Raw genomic sequence first — 19,267 nt, forward strand, 5'->3', positions numbered from 1 at the left:
AAAAACAAGTTTGAAGTTGAAAAGAAAATGATTTCATATAGTTGCAATCTAAGCTTTGTAATCTACATCTCATCAACAAATTCATTCAAACTCACCAAAAAATTAGTCTTTTGCTGCTGGCGTCAAGCACACTTAATGTAGATCTGTGCAAATACAAACTCTCCAAACTCTTAGAGATAATTTGTAGCTCTTTTGTTCGTACGGTTGTTTCTTCAACTAAGGAAAATTTCAAAGGTTGTTTTGGTCTATGTGTTTTTTCAATAGTAAAAAAGAAGCAGGTAAAAGAAAAGGCAAGAGAAGTGGTTCACTAGGAACATGTAAAAGTTTCTTCATTAAAAACTAAGGTCAAACCTTTTTTATTGATGGGTCTTATGAACCAAATCACAAGTTTATTTTGTAACGAAATAGTATATAATTAAGGTGGGGTAAAAAAAACAGCTCCCACAAAAATAAACGGTCACTTACAAGGAATGTCGAGTTAAGAAATATTTTTTTATGGTATTTTTTAGGCTAATATGATCAAAGAAGCTTTAAAAACATTTAAAAGTAAATCTAAACCTTTTTTTCAAAGATTATAGTATAATTTCAATGATTATTAGATCTCCCATCAGGAAAAAAATACATAATAAGATATGTTGGGATTTTGTATAGCAAAGAAAATGACTCAGATTTGAGCCAATATCTAATTAATTTTAGTGTTTATATTTTATTTGTAGTTATTTTTTTTACTATTCTATCTCATAAGAATCAAGTTTACAACTATAATAATTAAACCTTTTTTAAAAAATTATTTCAAGAAATGTTCTAACAAAAAACATTTTACAGAAAGTTGTGAAAAATAAAAATTAACTTGTTATGTACTAATTATATCGAATTTGATCTTTAATCTTTTGAATGCTATATATTTTATTTTGAATCTTTTTTTTTTCAATTTCATCCCATAGAATTTGATTTAATTTGATTTTTATACCAACTTTGATCCTTATTTTTTTAATTGAGATTTTTTATCTACTAGATTTGATCCCCATTCTTTTTATTGCTATTTATTTTATTTGAAATAATTTATGAATTTTTTTTTCAATTTCATTCTCTTTAATTTTTTTTTCTGTCAGATTTAGTTTTCATTATTTTCATTATTATTTGTTTTATTTGAAATAATTTATTAAATTAGATTATGTTTTTTAATTTCATCCTCCTTCAACTATTTTATCTGTCAGATTTGGTCTCTATTTTTTTTAATAAACTTGAAAAATATAAAACATTAATAAGTTATTTTTCAGCTTATTTTTCATGACATATTCAAATACTAGAAAATATTTTTCAACTTACTTTTCATTACACTACCAGACATAAAAAATTAATTTACTTTCTATAAAAAATACTTTAAAAAAACTACTTTCCTATGTGGTGAATTTGTTTATTCCTAGTCTTGATATTTTAGATTTTTTGAATTCCAGAAAATAAAATAGGCTAAAAGTTTCATGTTAATTACAAGAAACTAAAAGATGTGGGGAAATCTTTGTATATATGCTTAACTTTACTATGGATTATAATAGTGAATTGATAATTTTGCTATTGATAAAAAAATCAATAGAACTGGCATTGGAAGGTAAAATAATATTTCATGGGGTTTATTTGTAATTTTATATTTGTTAAGGGGCTCCTCGGTCTTCTCTCTTTTTTTTTGCACAGTAAATTACTTGATAACCTTAAAAGCAAAAAAAAAAAAAAAAACTTGCGTGTGCCCTACGAGCATCTCGATCTCTTGATTTTTTTAAGCACAATATAATGATCCAATTGACCTTAGAATCAAAATTCTCAAAGCATGGTTTTAGTGGCTTTTACATCATTTTATAAAGGTTTTTTCATAGTAATTATTTGGTGCTAGGGGTAATGTGTTAATTTGATAACTAAAAAAAAAAAAGAGTTGTTGATGCATGCATCAGTCGCTCCACTGCCTTCTGACGATGCATGCAGCTCATTCTGATGGTTAAAAATTGTTGTTCGCCATGTCAACCCCACGACGTCCTCTTACTCATGCGATGATGCGTATATGTTGTTTTTCAGCAAGTTGTTGCCGATAATGTTTTTCTTTTTGCCCCATTCTCTCTCATTCATTGAAATTTGCGATGATCATTTAAAATTTCAAGGTAGTCTCCTTAGTTGCACGTATTTAAGTGTTGATCCTTATTTTTTTTTTTGTATGTTTTTTCCTTGGCCCTCCTGTAGGTTTTTTTTTAAAAAAGAATTCGCTATTCAATCTATATTTATTATTTTTTGTTTCTTCAATTTTGGTTATAATTCTTTTTATTTCTTATTTTATTTCTTATCCCTTTAGTGAACATTCAATTGCTTTCAATCTCGTCTTTTGATAAAACAAAAACTAATTTTTATTTTGTTTTAACTTAGTTCTCATTCTTTTAGTGATTTCTTCTTTTAATTATTTTGTGAATTTGGTTTTTCTTCTCAATTCAACCCTTCAATCTGAAATTATCCATCCTCTCATTTGTTTTTTTTCTTCAAAATTCATCTTTGTTCATTTAATTGCTATTCTTTTTTTTATATCATTTTGTATATATATTTTTTTCAATTTCATCATTTAACATTTGATTTATTGAAAATTAGGCTTTGTAGTTTTTTAAGTCTTGGTACTTATGATCAAATAGCTCGAGTCACGAGTTTTATAAACTACCATGGGTTGATATCAATTTTTTTACTTATTTTCTTTTTTGAGCTCATTACTTAGCATTGATCTTTTTTTTTTTACGAAGTAAGCTTCATGGTTTTCTTTATTTTCCTTTCTATCAGGTTGTCTGATCTCATAAACTGACTTGTGAGTTTTGCGTGTTGACCCGAGTGGACTTAAGCCTTTTTTGGCTTATAATTGCTAAAAAATTATCCCTTTGTATGAATGATTTTTTTTTTCAATTTTATCTTTTAACATTTGATTAGTTGAAAATTAGGCTTCAATGGTTTTTAAATTTGGTGCCTCTAGTCAAATAACTTGGGTCACGAACTTAATAGGTTAGCATGAGTTGTCATCGTTTTTTTTTTTATTATTATTATTTGGGTTGAGAATTTAACTTCTTGATTGAACCTGGATTTCAGATTTCATAGGTTTCGATTTGGAAATATTAAATTTGGGTTTTTTTTTTTTTATGTTATCAAGTTATTTTAACTTATTGAACTCAATCAACTAAATTTTTTTTACTTATTTAGAAATCCTAGCGTCACCTTAACTTTTTTCTTCTTAAGTCCAAAACAATTCGGGTTAGCGCGTGATGTTATGCCGATCATCTATATAAGTTTACCTAGGTCACTTTTTGTCATTTTTTAAAATTCTTTTTACTTTCAGCCTTCAATATTTGGTTTATTATAATTAGACTTTTTAATTTGTTTCGATGTGGGTCTATAATTTTATCATGATCTCACACTTTAATCGTGATTTTCATAGGTTAACTATTGTTACCTTGGATCGATCCAATGTGTTGTCATCTCAATATTTTCTTCAAAAAATATGTCAACCAATATGTTACAATTTAAGTATTCTAAAAGTATTTCGACCATTATGCATCAAATTTTTGACTTTATAATGTCTTAATGATTTTTCGGCCGAAAAAAAATGACCAGCGGCGTTATGAGGACTAAAAAGTTAGTTGATATCTAAGGATGGATATCTATTTCAGATATTGGTGGGGAAAAAATAATATTGATACACAAAATATAATAATGATAAAATTCAGCCTTGCTAGTCAATCCGGTTACTCACCGATTTAGAGGTTAGTCTAGACCGAGTTTCATTTCAATTTGATTTTTTTCTTTGTCAAAACAATGTTGTTTGTCTTTTAGAAAAAAAAAAACAGAAATGGTGCTGATTAATTTTTTAAAAAATTTAAATGATATTATTTTGGTTAAAAAATTGGATTGGTCTACAAACCTAACTTTGAGTCGAGTCAAACCATTGCATCTTATAACCATGCACAAAGATAACCTATGAAAGTCTTAACGTTAAAATCAAATGAAAGAATTCATAGCAAACGAGAACCCCTGATGAGCATCAAACTAGCAACCACATCCTTGGACTAACTCTTTATTTTGAAACAAATAGGAGCTCAGAATAGCAAGTAGAAAAAATATAGCAATACACTGTAAGAAGAAGAAAAAAAATGATACCACCATTAATATAAAAATATTGAATTTAATGGCATTAAAAAAAGTTATTCATAGTAATTTAATGGCATTAAAAAAACTTCAATATTGAAGTTAAACTGTTATTTTTTAAAATATTTTTTTTTCCTGAGTTAGTAAAAAAATAACTCGTGAAGTTTAAGGTCATGTTTGTTTCCTGGAAAATAGTTTCCGGGAAATCACTTTCCAAACTTTCATGTGTTTGTTTGTCATTAGGAAAGTTGGTCAACGAAAAACACTTTCCGGTCAAAGAAAAATTTGGTTTGGTTTCCAGGAAAGTGTTTTTCCTTTTGACTGTGTTTGTTTTCCGGAAAGTGGTTTCCGGGAAATCATTTTTCAAACTTTCATGTGTTTGTTTGCATTTAGAAAAGTTGCTCAACGGAAAACACTTTCCAGTCAAAGGAAAATTTGGCTTGGTTTTCAGGAAAATGTTTTCCTGAAAAATTTGGGCGGAAAACACTTTCCGAAAGTTGTGAAAAATTTAAAAATGTCATTATTTGCTGATTATATCAAATTTGATCTTCAAACTTTTGATTGCTATATATAATTTGTTTTGAATATTTATTTTTTAATTTTTTCTCTTAAAATTTAATTTTTATATTAATTTTGTTTCTTATTTTTATAATTGTTATTTGCTTTTTTCTTATCATTATTTTATTGAAATTTTTTATCTATCAAATTTGATCCTCATTCTTTTGATTGTTACTTATTTTATTTGAAATAATTTATGAAATGTTAATTATTATTATTTTAATTTCTTCATCTTTTATTTTTTTTAATTTTTTAGATTTGATCTCTATTATTTTGATTATTATTTATTTTATTTGAGATAATTTATGAAATTATATTTTTTTTTAATTTTATTCTCATTCAATTTTTTAATTTGTAAGATTTATTTCTCATTATTTTAATAAACTTGAGAAAAATAAAACATTAATAAATTATTTTCCAGCTCATTTTTCATGACATAACTAAACACTGAAAAATGTTTTCTAACTTATTTTTCATTACACTGTCAAATATCAAAAAATATTTTCTTAAAATTTATTTTTTTAAAATTTATTTTTTAAAAAATTCATTTTTTTAAAAAATTATTTTTCAACAAATAAAAGGGTTTTAAGTAGTTTCGTTCAAAGCACTGATAAGGCAAATGAACCCATTAAATTCTACCGAGAAGATGATTTGATTGCTTAAAGACAGAAGCCAATGAGTCAGAGGTCACAGACATACAACTATTTGTTTTTTTTTACAAAAGTATTTAAAAAAAATTTAAATATTTTTATATCGTTTTAAAATACTAATGTTAAAAATAATTATTATAAAATAATAAAATATTATTTTAATATATTTTTAAATAAAAAATACTTTAAAAAACTTCAAAAATCATCTAATAAAGCTGCATGGCCATTATTTAGTTTGGGGGTATAATGAGAGGGACCAAGCCACCGTCACCCCTTGAGTAAACTTTATTGCAAAGTTTTGTCGTCAATACATTGAACCCTCTCAGCTGCTATAATTATTCTAGCTAGCTAGGAGCTAGCTAGTGTGTACTTTTGCTTTTCTGCCTCTCTAGGAACAAGTTTTGACTTTCGTGCCTCGGACTGCACTTGCACTGGTGTACAGTCAAATGTTTGCTTGGGCCTCAGCACATCTCATTTCTAGAACACAATATTTGGATTCGCAGATTCTACAGGTTTTTTTTTTAAAAAAACAATATTAAATTAATATTTTTTAAGTTATTTATTTTTTATAGTTTTGATATTCTCATGAAAAAAATAAAATAATTTTTTTAAAATATATATTTTTTAATTTATTTTTAATTAAAAACACTTTTAAAAATACATGACAACCAATTTGAAAAAAAGCATGATTTTTAACTAAATCACTAAAAATCTTGATCGGTTTAACTAGAAACCCGACCATGTTGAAGTTTAAAGTTCTGAGGTTAGTAAGTACACTCTGCAAGGTTTAACAAAAGCCAACAAAAGGCACATTCGAAGAGTCCAAAGCCCAGACAGCAAGACATGCTTTTGGTTCTTTCAACTTGGATAGGAGAACACTCAAGCTTTGGATGTTATATATAGGATTGATTATGGCAATGCAGGATTTTACGAATAGGACTAGCTTCTTGCCATGGATCGACATTCTATCGTCGTGACAAACCACATTCAATATAGAAATTCTATGGTTTCTAGGGCTTCCATATATGTGCATTTACGTGTTAACTGCCCCACTTTATAGGATTGAGGCAACTCAAATTCATTGGCCCCTTTCTGTTCTATTTTTCTTCATATGGTGCTCCTTGACAAGAATTCTGCACAGAGGAGGTATAGATGGTTCTATGTAGAGGTTGAAGTTAAAAACTGAACATCCAAAACAGTTGTAATGCAATTGTTAAAGTGGCATGGTTGCATTATATAATTTGGGCCTTTTTCTTCAACGATATCCTCAATACTTGCTGTCCATATTAGGGTTTTTTTTTTTTTTTTGCGTGTGCATGTGATGCCATGACACTACCTTTAACACAAGGATCAACAACCCACTAAATTTAGTTTCTCTAGGTGGGCAATTGCATTGGGGGGGCTATCATTGCATACCATTAAGAATTCCCAGCTGGGGGATTGACCACGTACCTAACAGAGTATATGGAATGAACTTATCTTTCAACGTGTAACATCATCACATGTGTAGAAAAGTTTAGAGGATTGCAATTGCAGCACCCAAGTTCACACCACCAACGAAAGTACTAGACAACATCACATGTGTAGAAAAGTTCAGAAGATTGCAATTGCAGCACCCAAGTTCACACCACCAACGAAAGTACTAGACAACATCACATGTGTAGAAAAGTTTAGAAGATTGCAATTGCAGCACCCAAGTTCACACCACCAACGAAAGTACTAGACAAAGAGATTTTGAATAAATCAACGAACTTGTAGAAGTGATGCCAGCTTTCTTTATGACAAGCAGCAATTTGAGGCATTCAGCTTTCGAAGGTTTCCTGTAATAACATATAGAGAATTCCCTCTCTCTTTTTTTCACTCCTTTTCAGGCAACAAGTTTTTCTGTCAACTACGAGGACCAAATCCAGGACAAGCTGTCCCAATCACATGGTTCCTAGGCTTTTTCTGGTCACAAAGAAAACGATATTGCAACAACAGTACCAACTGTAAAGAACACCGTATCATGATGCATGACAAAACTTACAGCGCTAGAAATATCCTTCTTAGAAACAGCATCATCAGGGCTCTCTGACTCTGCTTTAAGCTTTGGTGCCGGTGCAGGTGCCGGTGGTGGAGGTTTAGGGGTAAATATATCCAAAGGAAGGAGCACCTTGTCAACCTGATAAATAGCAAGATGGGTGTCCGTGTATACAGTGTCGGAAATGGTGGTGTTGGTAAGTCCTGTAGATATGTTCAAGGAGTTCCCACTGGCGGTAACGTTAAGCTGAAACCTAGCACCAGATCCAGCGTGTGTTTTTAAAGGGCTACTCACGGTATCAAATTGGGAAGATGAGATGAACATAGGGACAATGTGAAACTGCATCAACTCGACCTTTTCTTGATCAGTTAAGGTGCGGAGAGTGCCTGTTTTAAGGGCTGAAAATGCACTATCACTTGGAGCAAAGATGGTCAAGCCATTGTTTGTGTTGCCAAGCTGGGAGTTTAGATTGCTATCCAATTGAGTGGATTTCAAAAGGCGGATGAAGGTCTTGAAGGGGCCAGCCTTTTTGAGTATTTTGATGACATTAGTGGGGCCGGGTGGTGCAGGAGCGGGCGCAGGTGATTGAGCTGTGGTTGTGGTTAAATTGATAGAGAGAATAAGCAGATATAATGAGATCAAGAGGTGTTGTAATCGTTCCATCTTTTCAATATTGTTTCCAAGTAGTGGTGACCTGTTTTGTTTGCAAAATGTAAATGTGGGAGTGCTGCTCTGCACAAGTGTTAGATTTACAAAGAGAGGCCTTTTATAATGGAGAGGACCGAGGAGAAAACGAAGTTAGGTGTAACCTGCAATGTGATATTAGTAACAAAAATTAGGTGTTTGGTGCCTCACCTTTCACGAAAAAGGGAAAAAGAAAATCAATGGAGAGGGATATAACAGCTACTTGTTTGCTTAGAGTTGAAGGGAAATAGGGTTTTGTCAAATCTATAAAAGAGTATTTGTAAGCAAATGTGAGATTGTAAATACCAGGGTATCACTGTTTTCTAGATGTCAATATAGGGAGGGAAGGATGGACTAAGTTAATTTTTCAGGTATTATGGTTGGTTTTCATGGAATTTGACCACCAACACTTGTATTTCAGAAAGTTTTGTTTCATGAAGGATGTAAACAGCAGCAGAATTTAAAACATGTGACTGAAAGTGTAAGGTTTTGACCACCAAAACAGTGTAAAATACCAAATCGCTTTTAAAATTTACACATGCGCCAAAGTAATATAGAACAAGCGTGTTATTGTCATTATAACTTTAGGGCATCAAGCAGGAAAAAGGGAAAGAACATGTGGAATGTGCTCTTGGTAAATGGAAGTAGAAGACAATATCAAACCAACAATAAGGATCAGCCATTGCCTACTACTATCCCACCATTTAAATCTGCACCATACCACACCCATAAAATTCAATTTCCCACATCAACAAGCCAAATGAAAGCAATCTATTAGAAGGGTGGAGCGGTATGAACAGTAATAGCAACTACAATTACTAGTGGCATGTCAAGCGTCAACATTATATTATTCAAACCAAATAGATGGTTTCATGTCAAGTTATATTCTAGATGTTGCCAATGGTAATTTTTTGAGAGCACCAAAGGTACTGAGAGAAACATCTGCAAACCTTTCGCTAAGCTCTAAGACAACTGTGATGCTCACAGAGAGAGCTGCTCCATGTTTTTAGCATTTCTTGGCACTCCGAAACCTATCCTTCTTTCTCGCTCATCATATGGGTTTGCTCTGTAATTAGAACTTGCCTCTTCATTATCAGAATAGCCGGGCCTTTCAGTTAGGAACTGTTCCCAGAAAACATCATTCACTCTAACTGGAGCTGATGCAGGTGCTTGATTGTTATTTGGGGTTTCCTGGGAATTGGATAAAGCTCTGACCTCGTTACCCAGATTCATGTTGTTCTGACTAACTCGGATATCAGAATCTTTGTTACTCTCATTAAACCTTGATTCTGGAGATTTGCCAATTTCCTGGCCTAGTTGAGGTATCCTAGTTAAATAAGGATTTTTGTTGACTTGCAAAGGAGAAGATGCCAGACTAAGATTTAGCTGACAGGAAATGTGACCATCAACTTCTTCATTAGAAGTCAAATTCGACTGCAGTGAATGTAGTGCTGGGCTCCCATTTGCTGGTATGTCTCTTGGGACAGCTGGATTCACTTTAAATGCATACGATGCCCCTGTGTCTGAAAGTTCCAATGTTTCAGGTGCCAATAGTAAACCTGATGTCCTAGTCAGTGCATCTTTTGGATTCCCTTCAGATATTTTTCTTTGTGGGCTTCCCCCATCTTCATTGGAGCTCTGTGTGCTGTGTGAAACCAAATTAATATCTGAAACAGCTGGTGACAATTCCAGTCTCAACTTATCTGGGAAATCTTGATGGATGACATTCGACTCAGGTCTAGAACTACTGTGATTTTCCACAAGACTATTTTCTGCAATTGGCATTGGGTGATCAACTTGGGGCAATCGTCTCTTCTTGCTATAGGCTGAAAAATCCATAGCTTCAATCTTACGAGCAAGGTGTTCAACAAAAGTAGGGTTTTGAACAGCCTTCTCTAAGAACGACAGCAGCTTTTCCTGCCTCTGCTGCATAGTATCTATCTTCTGTGTTAGATCTTCCACCTGTAGCTTTGCAGATGACCGCTGCTGTTCAAACCCTAGAATACTTGCCTTGAGTTTAGCTTTATCACGTGCAAGCTTTTCTATTTCTTCCTCATATGCTGCTCTTTCTGGATCCACTAAAGAACCTTGAGGTTGACTATGACTGTGGATTGGTTTTCTTCGGTAGATATTCTTAAGCAGGTGCTTTTGATCTTTCACAAAATCTTCATTGGCAAATTCCCATCTCTCAGGATCAATCTTTCTAAATCCCTGTCAACAGAAATTATGCCATGCTAAGTTAAGTTGGCTTTAAAAAACAAAATCCTCTACATGTAGACAATAAGCTAATTAAACCCAATACAGTCTCCCCTCTAATTTAGATAATACCTTAGAAAATGGGAAATTTATCTTACCAAAAAGCATACACGATTGATGTTATTCCAACTGAAGAGCTGTTAACAATGTATATGGCAGTTTGCACACAGTCCGATAAGTGTTTTGTGAAGCAGCATGTGACGAGAAACTTTTAAATCCAAAGGTAAATGAGAGAGCATGAAAACAATACGAATTCTTCACTATGACAATCCATTTCAGACCCAACTATCATTGCTTACAAGGACAAAGTTGCATTCCATCTTCGAATATTAAGGCTCTTCCTTCATAGCTGACAATTAGAACATGCATAACATCTAGAAATTTGCAAATTTCGCTAAAATCAAACATCGTTAAACTTTCAAATCCATAGGTAAAAGAGAGCATGAAAACAATACGAATTCTTTTCTATGACAATCCATTTGAGACCCAACCATCATTGCCTACAAGAACAAAGTTGCATTCCATCTTTGAATATAAAGGCTCTTCCTTCATTACTGACAATTATAAAATGCATAACATGTAGAAACTTGCAAATTTCACTAAAATCAAACATCGTTAAGTTAATCCATTACCCACCAATATTTCCTGCCCATCATTTACTTATTTTTATCAAATAATTCACAACCATTCTTTCCAAATACATGTTCTGTACCAAAACCCAGCCATATTGGGAATGAATGAGCCAATACAGCAAACTAGTATTTTAGCATCTGATAAACGAGCTGATTCCGTCGTTATACATTCATTCATTCAATATTAAACCAGATCAGAGACACGCTTTGATTATGCCAAGGGCTCCTGCATCTAAAATAGATACTCAGACTACAAGTAGTCACTAATCTATACTCAGATTACAAGTATTCACTAATCTATCTTCCAATAAGGATTATTGATTCTTCCATTTCTAAATCTTCCCATCCCATCAAACCATTTCCTCAATCCGCGGCCAGCCTCTAAACCCAAACCCTGCACTTAAAAATGATCAACTCCCCAACGAAATGATCAACCATTTCTACACTTAAAAAGGCTCTAAAGAAAAAAATTTCTTCACTTCCATGATATCAAGAATTTCAATTTAGAAAAAACCCTTCGACGACTCATTTGCCACAAAGATTCAAACTCGTAATAACAAAACCAAAAAGGAAACAAAATTTAGAGCACTCACATAGGTATTTAATTGTCTGATAAAGCTAGAGAAATTATTGTGCTTGAAAAAGGTAGGGAGCAACAATCTGGCGAATTCTGGAGGGTTCCAAACAACAAAGCTGTTTTTATTCGAACTCCAAGACACGATCTCGTCGGTCGATGAATCATCCACCATGTCATATGTCTTTACCAAGAACGGCGCCGGTCCTCCTCCACCACCACCACCACTTCCTGAGGTCGCTGACGATGGTCCTGCTTCCATTTTGATTGTTCTGTCGAAGAAAAGACGCGTACGTGTTGAATTTTGGGAATGTATTTGGAGAAATTGGAGCGTATGTTATTCTTGTTGTTGTCCAGTTCGTTAGTACATGTTTTTAATGTGACACGTCAGTTTTTTGAGGACTTATTTTAGCATTTTTGTTTTGAAGATGCTAAATGGAAAATTAAAAATTAAAAAAATATATTATTTTAATTTTTTAATGTTTATTTTATATATTTCAAGCATTGTACTAAACAAAATGTTATTTTATTATTTTTTTTTTATAAAAATACAATTCCTATATTTCTTGTAAGAATATCAATTTTTTTTCACTAGTTTTTTCATTGATTTTTTTTAAATTTATATTTTTTATTTGCTTTTTATGATATCATTCTTGTCTTATTATTCGTGTCATGATTCCATCAAGTTCACTAGGGTTGAATCGAGTTATTTTCTAATTAAATTTTTTAAATTTTTTAATTTAATATTAGATTGATTGAGAATCGTTTAGATTGTTTTTAGAGCCGCAAAATCAACCGATTCATATCAAGTTTTTAAAATAGTTATGTATGAAATATACTAAAATACAATTAACTCTTCTAAAATGCTTCTTGTCATTTGAGTGCACATAAATAAATAAAAATATTTATACTATTTAATAAACTATATTATCAATTTTTCTTCTCTAAATAGCATCTCCCCAATTATAAAATGAGTTTTGTTTTTCCTTAAAAAACAACAAAGAAAAATATCATAATTATATATAAAAAAATTCGACACGTTCTCATAACTATATTATCAACTTATTCTTGGCTTTTGTCCGAAGCTAGAAATCTTCTTTCAGATACTAGGTGGACTTCGATTTGGAAATTGAAGGCTAAAAAATCAAGATGTTCATTTAACAATTATTTCATAATAGCCTTCGCACTAATTTATTCGCACTAATTTATTGCAGTTTAAACACAATATTTCCTCATCTCCAATCCATGGTGGCTGTAACCAGGAGGACGAGAACATTTTATATTGTATTAGAAATTGTGTGTTTGCCAGGAGCATTTAGCTTGGATTAGGTCTCAGAAACCGGCAAGGGTTCTGGTGTTCTAATGTGATAGAGTGGGTTTAAAGATTTGCCTCATCAGACATTTCATTGTTATTCTTGTCTGGTCTCTGGTGGATTTGAATGAGGAGAAATATTTTAGCTTTTGGGGAGGAGTATTTGGGGGATAATTGGTTGTTACGTCAAATTCACTTTCTAAAAGATGTGTGTTGCGATGCTTGGAATAATCCAAATATGGTGAGTAGGCACCCCACTACTGTCTCATGGCTTAGGCATGAAGAAGGATTTATTAAACTGGATGTGGATGACAGCTCTCTTAAGAACCCGGGGAGAATTGGATTTGGGGGTCTCTTAAGAAATTTTGAAGGGAGATGATTGATGGGTTTTACGGGTTATGAAGATTTTGGTTCTAATCTACTTCCAGAACTACTAGGAATTAAATATGATTTATTGGTGGCATGAGATAAAGGTTTCAGAAAGGTTATATGCAACTCTGATTCTACAGATGATATTCGATTGATTTAATATAATTTTAACAAGTATCACTTATTTGGAGCTGTTATTTTCTATATCAAAGAACTCCTGACACGAAATTGAAAAGTTCGTCTGTTTTATACTTTGCGCAAAGCTAATTCATGTGCTGACGATGTGGCTAAGCTTGCAGTTAAAAGTGACTCTGATTTATGTATTTGGGAGAACCCTCCTCCGGGAGTTTGTTCTTTATTGTTATCTGATTCTCTAGTTTTTGTCTATCTTTAAGGATTATAGTTTTTCTTTTTTCTTTCCACTGTTGTACCAAAAAAAAAAAAAAAATCAAATTCTTATAAACTTGGAACTCTCTCTCTCAATTTTGATATTCTATTCTTATTGAATATTAATGCATAGTTTTTTTTTCTGATTTTTTTTTATTATTATTAATAGGTGGGAAACACTTTATTTGCATGAATTTTGTATTAGTACGAACGACTTGTTATCTGTCTAGGCACATTATATGTCATCTTTCAATTTAAATTTTGACTATTTCCTGTAGCTAAAAACTCGAGGTGCAAGTTATTGTATTCCAAAAACTCACTTTCAACTCGTTTTCACTTCTAAACACTTGAAAAACATTATTAAACCTATTTTAAGCTCAAAAAATCCTTCAATCGGTTTAATCTCAAAATTAAATCAAATAAAAATACATTTACGGCCCTCTATCTACTTTTATGATGACGAGATAAAAAAAAAACTCAAACCATCTCTATGAAACTTCTCTTTGCAAAACAAATCAATTGACATCAAGATTGGTCATTTTTATAGTTGGAATGTACTCGACCGATCTTTTTCTCTCTCCTTCCATATTTCATTTTAACATTCAAGGATTAAAACGTAAAGAAATTAAAATCTAGAATCAAAATGTAAATCCTAAAACTATAGAAGACCAAATAAGTGCATAAATTGAAACTTAAGAATGAAGTTTTCTACTAGCTTTATATTTTGTTTTTCAATCTTTGTTACATAAAATTGATATTTAATTTAATTTTAGAATTTACTCCCAGCACTATATATTTGTGGGAGCATACATGTATATTTAATTTTAATGTAGGCAAAAATACATTCTAATATGCCACCGTAAAAAAAAAAAAAAAAAAAAAAACTGATTGCATGTGCCACCAATCTATGATTTTGTGCAAAAATTAATGGAAGAACCAACAATCACTCGGCACATTGGGCCCCGTAGTTCCCCAAATAAAAGAATAAAACAAAGCATATTAAATAAAATAGATTTGAGTCCTATTTGGTTAACTCAACAACCCTTGATAAAAGAAATAAATAAAAAGCCAAAGCATCGCTAGTCACAACTCAAAGTTGAATCCCCTGTTCACTTTCCCTTCTTCTCCTCTCCAATCACAAGATTCATGTAGCAAACCTACCAATTACCATTGATTAATTTAAAAGAAAAGGAGCAAACCAGAGTTTTTGTCTTGATTCTTTGAACAAACTTCTGGGAGAACAGTTAACCAAGAGCTTGAAGCTCCTCTGATTCACTGCCTTGAATTTGATGCTTCAAAAGTTATTTCTTGGCAATAAAATAAAATATAACGGTGCCCCATTTCTTGTCTTTAATTCACCTACAAAGTAACGGACGTTTGCTCCCTCCATCAAAAGAGTTAAGCACAAATCCAAAGAGAATACCCACCAGCCATCGCGCAAGCTGAGATCTTTCTTTTAACCTGAATGTTCTTGCCTTCTCGTCCACTTCACTAGCTTAAATTATGCACTTTGATTGACAGAAGGGCTACTTTCTTCACCAGTTTCTTAGATTCCCACCTAGTTTTTCTGCTATTGTTTGATGCATTATGTGAAGATGATGGAGAAACCAATAATCAGAAAGTGCTGCAACAATCAACTCTGGTTGGTCATTCTCATCTCCTTTGTTTTATGCTTTGTTTTGCTCTGCTTTGATTATTCAGCTTTAACTGGAAACCAAGATGGGGTCACTGCTGTTTTGGTCAGTAATTATGAAAATCCAATCACCACCCAGAAATCGGAATCCCTTCAGTTCACTACTAGTCTCAATGAAACCCTCATTAGACCGAACAGAACAGATTTTATTACCAGACAACCTAGTAAAGATCAGCAAAGTGTGAAAGAGAAACCAGTTGCAGATTCTTGTTCAGGTGAGTACATTTATATTCATAATCTTCCTAGGCGGTTCAACCAAGAATTGATTGAGAGTTGCGAGTCAATCACTGTTGGGACTGAGCGTAATATGTGTCCTTACCTGGTTAACTCTGGTCTTGGTCACGAGGTAGAGAATTTTGAAGGGGTTTTGTTAAACAAAAGTTGGTACGCAACAAATCAGTTCTTGTTAGCAGTTATTTTCCACAACAAAATGAAGCAGTACAAGTGCTTAACCAACGATTCTTCACTTGCATCAGCTATTTATGTACCGTTTTATGCTGGTCTTGATGTTGGTAGATATCTTTGGGGTGTTAAAGCATCAATAAGAGATCAATCTTCTTTTGATTTTGTCAAGTGGATGGTTTCACAACCTGAGTGGAAAAAAATGGGGGGTAGAGACCATTTCTTGGTTGTTGGGAGGATTTCATGGGATTTTAGGAGACAAACTGATAACGAATCTGACTGGGGCAGCAAGCTTAGGTTCTTACCGGAATCTAACAACATGTCAATGTTGTCAATTGAGTCTAGTTCCTGGAACAATGATTATGCTATACCATATCCAACTTGTTTTCATCCCTCAAAAGACAGTGAGGTACTTCAATGGCAAGACAAAATGAGAAGGCAAAAAAGGCCTTACTTATTCTCATTTGCTGGTGCTCCAAGGCCTGATCTACAAGATTCGGTCCGGGGCAGGATCATTGAGGAATGCCAAGCTTCGAAGAATTTGTGCAAATTGCTAGAGTGTAGTTACGGTGTTAATGGTGCCATCACTTGTGATAATCCAGGCAATGTGATGAGGTTGTTTCAAAATTCAGTTTATTGCTTGCAACCTGCAGGGGATTCATACACTAGGCGATCGATATTTGATGCTATTTTAGCAGGGTGCATTCCAGTTTTTTTCCATCCGGGTACTGCCTACGCCCAATATAAATGGCATTTACCACAGAATTACAGCAAATACTCCGTGTTTATACCAGTGAAAGATGTTAAAGATTGGAAAGCTGGCATCAATGAGACACTGCTCCGAATTCCTGAGGAAAGAGTGATGTCTATGAGGGAGGAGGTTATAAGGCTCATTCCAAGCATAATATATGCAGATCCAAGGTCAAGATTGGAGACCTTTGAAGATGCATTTGATTTAGCAGTTAAGGGAATTCTTGATAGAATAGATGGAGTTAGGAAGGTAATTAGAGATGGGGGTGATCCTAGTGCTGGTTTTGCAGACGGGGATGATTTCAAGTATACATTTTCTGGGTATGGAGGAGAAACTTGAAGGAGTTTCAATTCATTGTAATATGAATTTATTAGTCCATGTTCTTTAGCAATGGCTAGCAAGCAAGCATGCTTACATACATACTCATTTACTCAAAATTCCATATAGTTCTTCACTGTTTCTTGCCTATGGTATGATAATCAATCATTATTTAATGTCATTGGACTGTTTGCATTTTCTCCGCCTTGTCATTGAACGATCTTTTTTGCCCTCTTGAGCAGATCAGACTTGATCTTCTTTATCACTAATCATTATTTAATGCTACTTTCACTTGTCTCTTTTATGAAGGCTTGCCGACGCCAGGTGAGGGACCCATGATATGTCATGTCATGTGATATCTCCATCGACCAAGGCAATGAATTGGCCCAGAAAAAAACATAAAAAAATGACCATTGTCTGGTACACAAGACCCTACTCCACCCAATAATGTCATGGTGTGGTCAAAGTAAATATTGTACGCCCGCGTGAGAATTTTCCCAAATTACACGAGTCGGTCCGCGGGTTGTAAATCAACCGGAAAAAAATTCAACCGTGCATGTGAGAATTTTCCCATATACATTGCTCCGTAAATACAGAGTAGATTATCGGTCTAAAATCCAAATTTAATAGTGTAGGTGAAAGCTGGTCCTGAATAGCCTGACCAAAAATAAAAAAAATAGAATGGTAGGCATCGTAATTATAGTCTATCACCAGTCGACTCCATGGCTTGCTGCCTTCTAATTATAGTTATTATTTTAAAAAATAAATGCTATTATACTCCCAAATATTTTTAGTTTGGTATTGGGGTGATTGTTTTTTTGGATCGTAACTTTCAAAGCTTGATGGGTTAAACAAGTTTTGCCGAATCAGTGATTTATTCTTGTTATCGAGACCCTCCTTAGACTTAAACTTGGAAGCATGTAACATGGCAGATTTGGGGGAAACCATGGTGTTTTTGGGACAAGAACTTTCTCCCAATGGACCACTTGTGTATTGAAAGAGACTTTGTCTTTCTTCCTTCATCTTCCCGTAATTTGAGGCGGATTATTCTCCTTTTGCATGTTTTAAGAAAATTTATGAAATTGATTTATCTAATTCGGACACAGGCCGATGCTACTGGCCCAGGAAGCTTATAGGTGTAGAACAAGAGGCATTAAACCCAGCAGCTAAAAGCTAAAGTAAGGACACGAGCCCAGCCCTGCTCTGCGAGACCTATCCTAGACAAAGATCTATCCGCAAAGACGACTCTTCCTGCCGTTCATGTTTTTTAAGGTTACTCGGCCATTTTCAAACTACTTTTCATGTATCCACATGTAATTGAGGTATAATTCACTGCTTCAAATTAAAATAATCTGATTGTTGCAAACATTATGATCCTTTTGGACCAAGGAGTCCTTGGTAAGGAGACTGCACATTCTACTACGACCACCAATCTACGGCTGGATTTGAAGTCCCAACTTCCAACCACTGTAAACATCCGACAATGAAGTTGCACTGATCTCTTTTCACTATCTACTGTCAGCAAAGTAATTAAACCCGGCCATGACTCTTCCCTCGTTTCAAAGTTAAGGTTATTGGTTAGATGGGTTCAAAATAAAGTCATTTGACTCTTTTTTTTTTTAAATAGTAAAAAAAATATTGATTTGATTTTTTTTAAAATTAAACCCGAGTTTTAATTGGATCGATCAAGTTGTAAATAGATATGTTAGGTCACTAAAGATTTATCAGGTTAATTTCTATCCAATTTCTTTGAAATTCAACTTGGATTTGATTTTAAATTGACCCACCAAGTTAGATTAAGTTTAATAACTTTGCTTGTCATGTAAAACATAGTTTTTGTAACAACCCTAAATTTTAAACATGATTTCAACATAATTGACATTTCAATGACATGGAAAATCCAGAACTTCTTTTTTTTTATTCTGTTGCAATTCTAGCAAAGTTTCCCCTAAAGTATCAATTTCAAGTTAGACAATATAATCAATAAGACTTTACAATCATTATATTCATGTGATTCAATACGAAGTGTTCATTAGACACACTGACACTACCAGTCTCATTCTGGGTAATTAGTCAAGTATCAATCATGATCGTCATATATACTAACATTACTAGTTCTATTCTAAGAATTTAATCAATTATCAATCTCGGTCGCCAGACTTACTGACATCACTAGTCTCATTCCAGGTATCTAGTCGATTCTTTGCTTTTCAATATTCATGTTACAATTAATATAATAACATAACTTAATTAAATAGATTGCAGTTATTCAGCATCATAAGTTTAAGCATGATAAATGATCGTAGTGTAGAGTATTTACCTGATGCTTGTGCTCGAGCAAAAATTCTCCATTGTTAACTGAATCTTACCACCTCTTCTATTTCAACAGGAGTAACACATCATATGCAATTCAATTATTATGGAAATTCAATTCGAATTCAAATTCTCATTTCAAACTCATAAATAGTAAGAAAAACACATAGTTTACCTGCTTAAATAT

General features: G+C 33.0%; 3 protein-coding genes across 3 annotated transcripts; 1 reads left to right on the forward strand and 2 right to left on the reverse strand.

The window, feature by feature from the left end:
- Positions 1–6,830: 6,830 nt before the first annotated feature.
- Positions 6,831–8,603, reverse strand: LOC7495835 (fasciclin-like arabinogalactan protein 12). The gene has a single exon (XM_002298640.4). It carries the CDS (start codon positions 8,050–8,052, stop codon positions 7,321–7,323), a length of 732 nt encoding a protein of 243 aa, XP_002298676.3. The 5' UTR covers positions 8,053–8,603; the 3' UTR covers positions 6,831–7,320.
- Positions 8,604–8,823: 220 nt separating this feature from the next.
- On the reverse strand, positions 8,824–11,877 carry LOC7461639 (heat stress transcription factor A-5). Its single transcript, XM_002298639.4, has 2 exons — positions 11,555–11,877; positions 8,824–10,284 (listed from the first exon to the last, which is right to left on the reverse strand). The coding sequence occupies exons 1-2, from the start codon at positions 11,795–11,797 to the stop codon at positions 9,055–9,057; spliced, it is 1,473 nt and encodes a 490-aa protein (XP_002298675.3). The 5' UTR covers positions 11,798–11,877; the 3' UTR covers positions 8,824–9,054.
- A 2,799-nt stretch (positions 11,878–14,676) lies between these two features.
- On the forward strand, positions 14,677–16,967 carry LOC7461638 (probable xyloglucan galactosyltransferase GT14). Its single transcript, XM_024595238.2, has one exon. It carries the CDS (start codon positions 15,184–15,186, stop codon positions 16,786–16,788), a length of 1,605 nt encoding a protein of 534 aa, XP_024451006.2. The 5' UTR covers positions 14,677–15,183; the 3' UTR covers positions 16,789–16,967.
- Positions 16,968–19,267: the final 2,300 nt, after the last annotated feature.

The sequence above is a fragment of the Populus trichocarpa genome, chromosome 1 (assembly GCF_000002775.5).
Source record: "Populus trichocarpa isolate Nisqually-1 chromosome 1, P.trichocarpa_v4.1, whole genome shotgun sequence".
Taxonomy (NCBI): Eukaryota; Viridiplantae; Streptophyta; class Magnoliopsida; order Malpighiales; family Salicaceae; genus Populus; species Populus trichocarpa.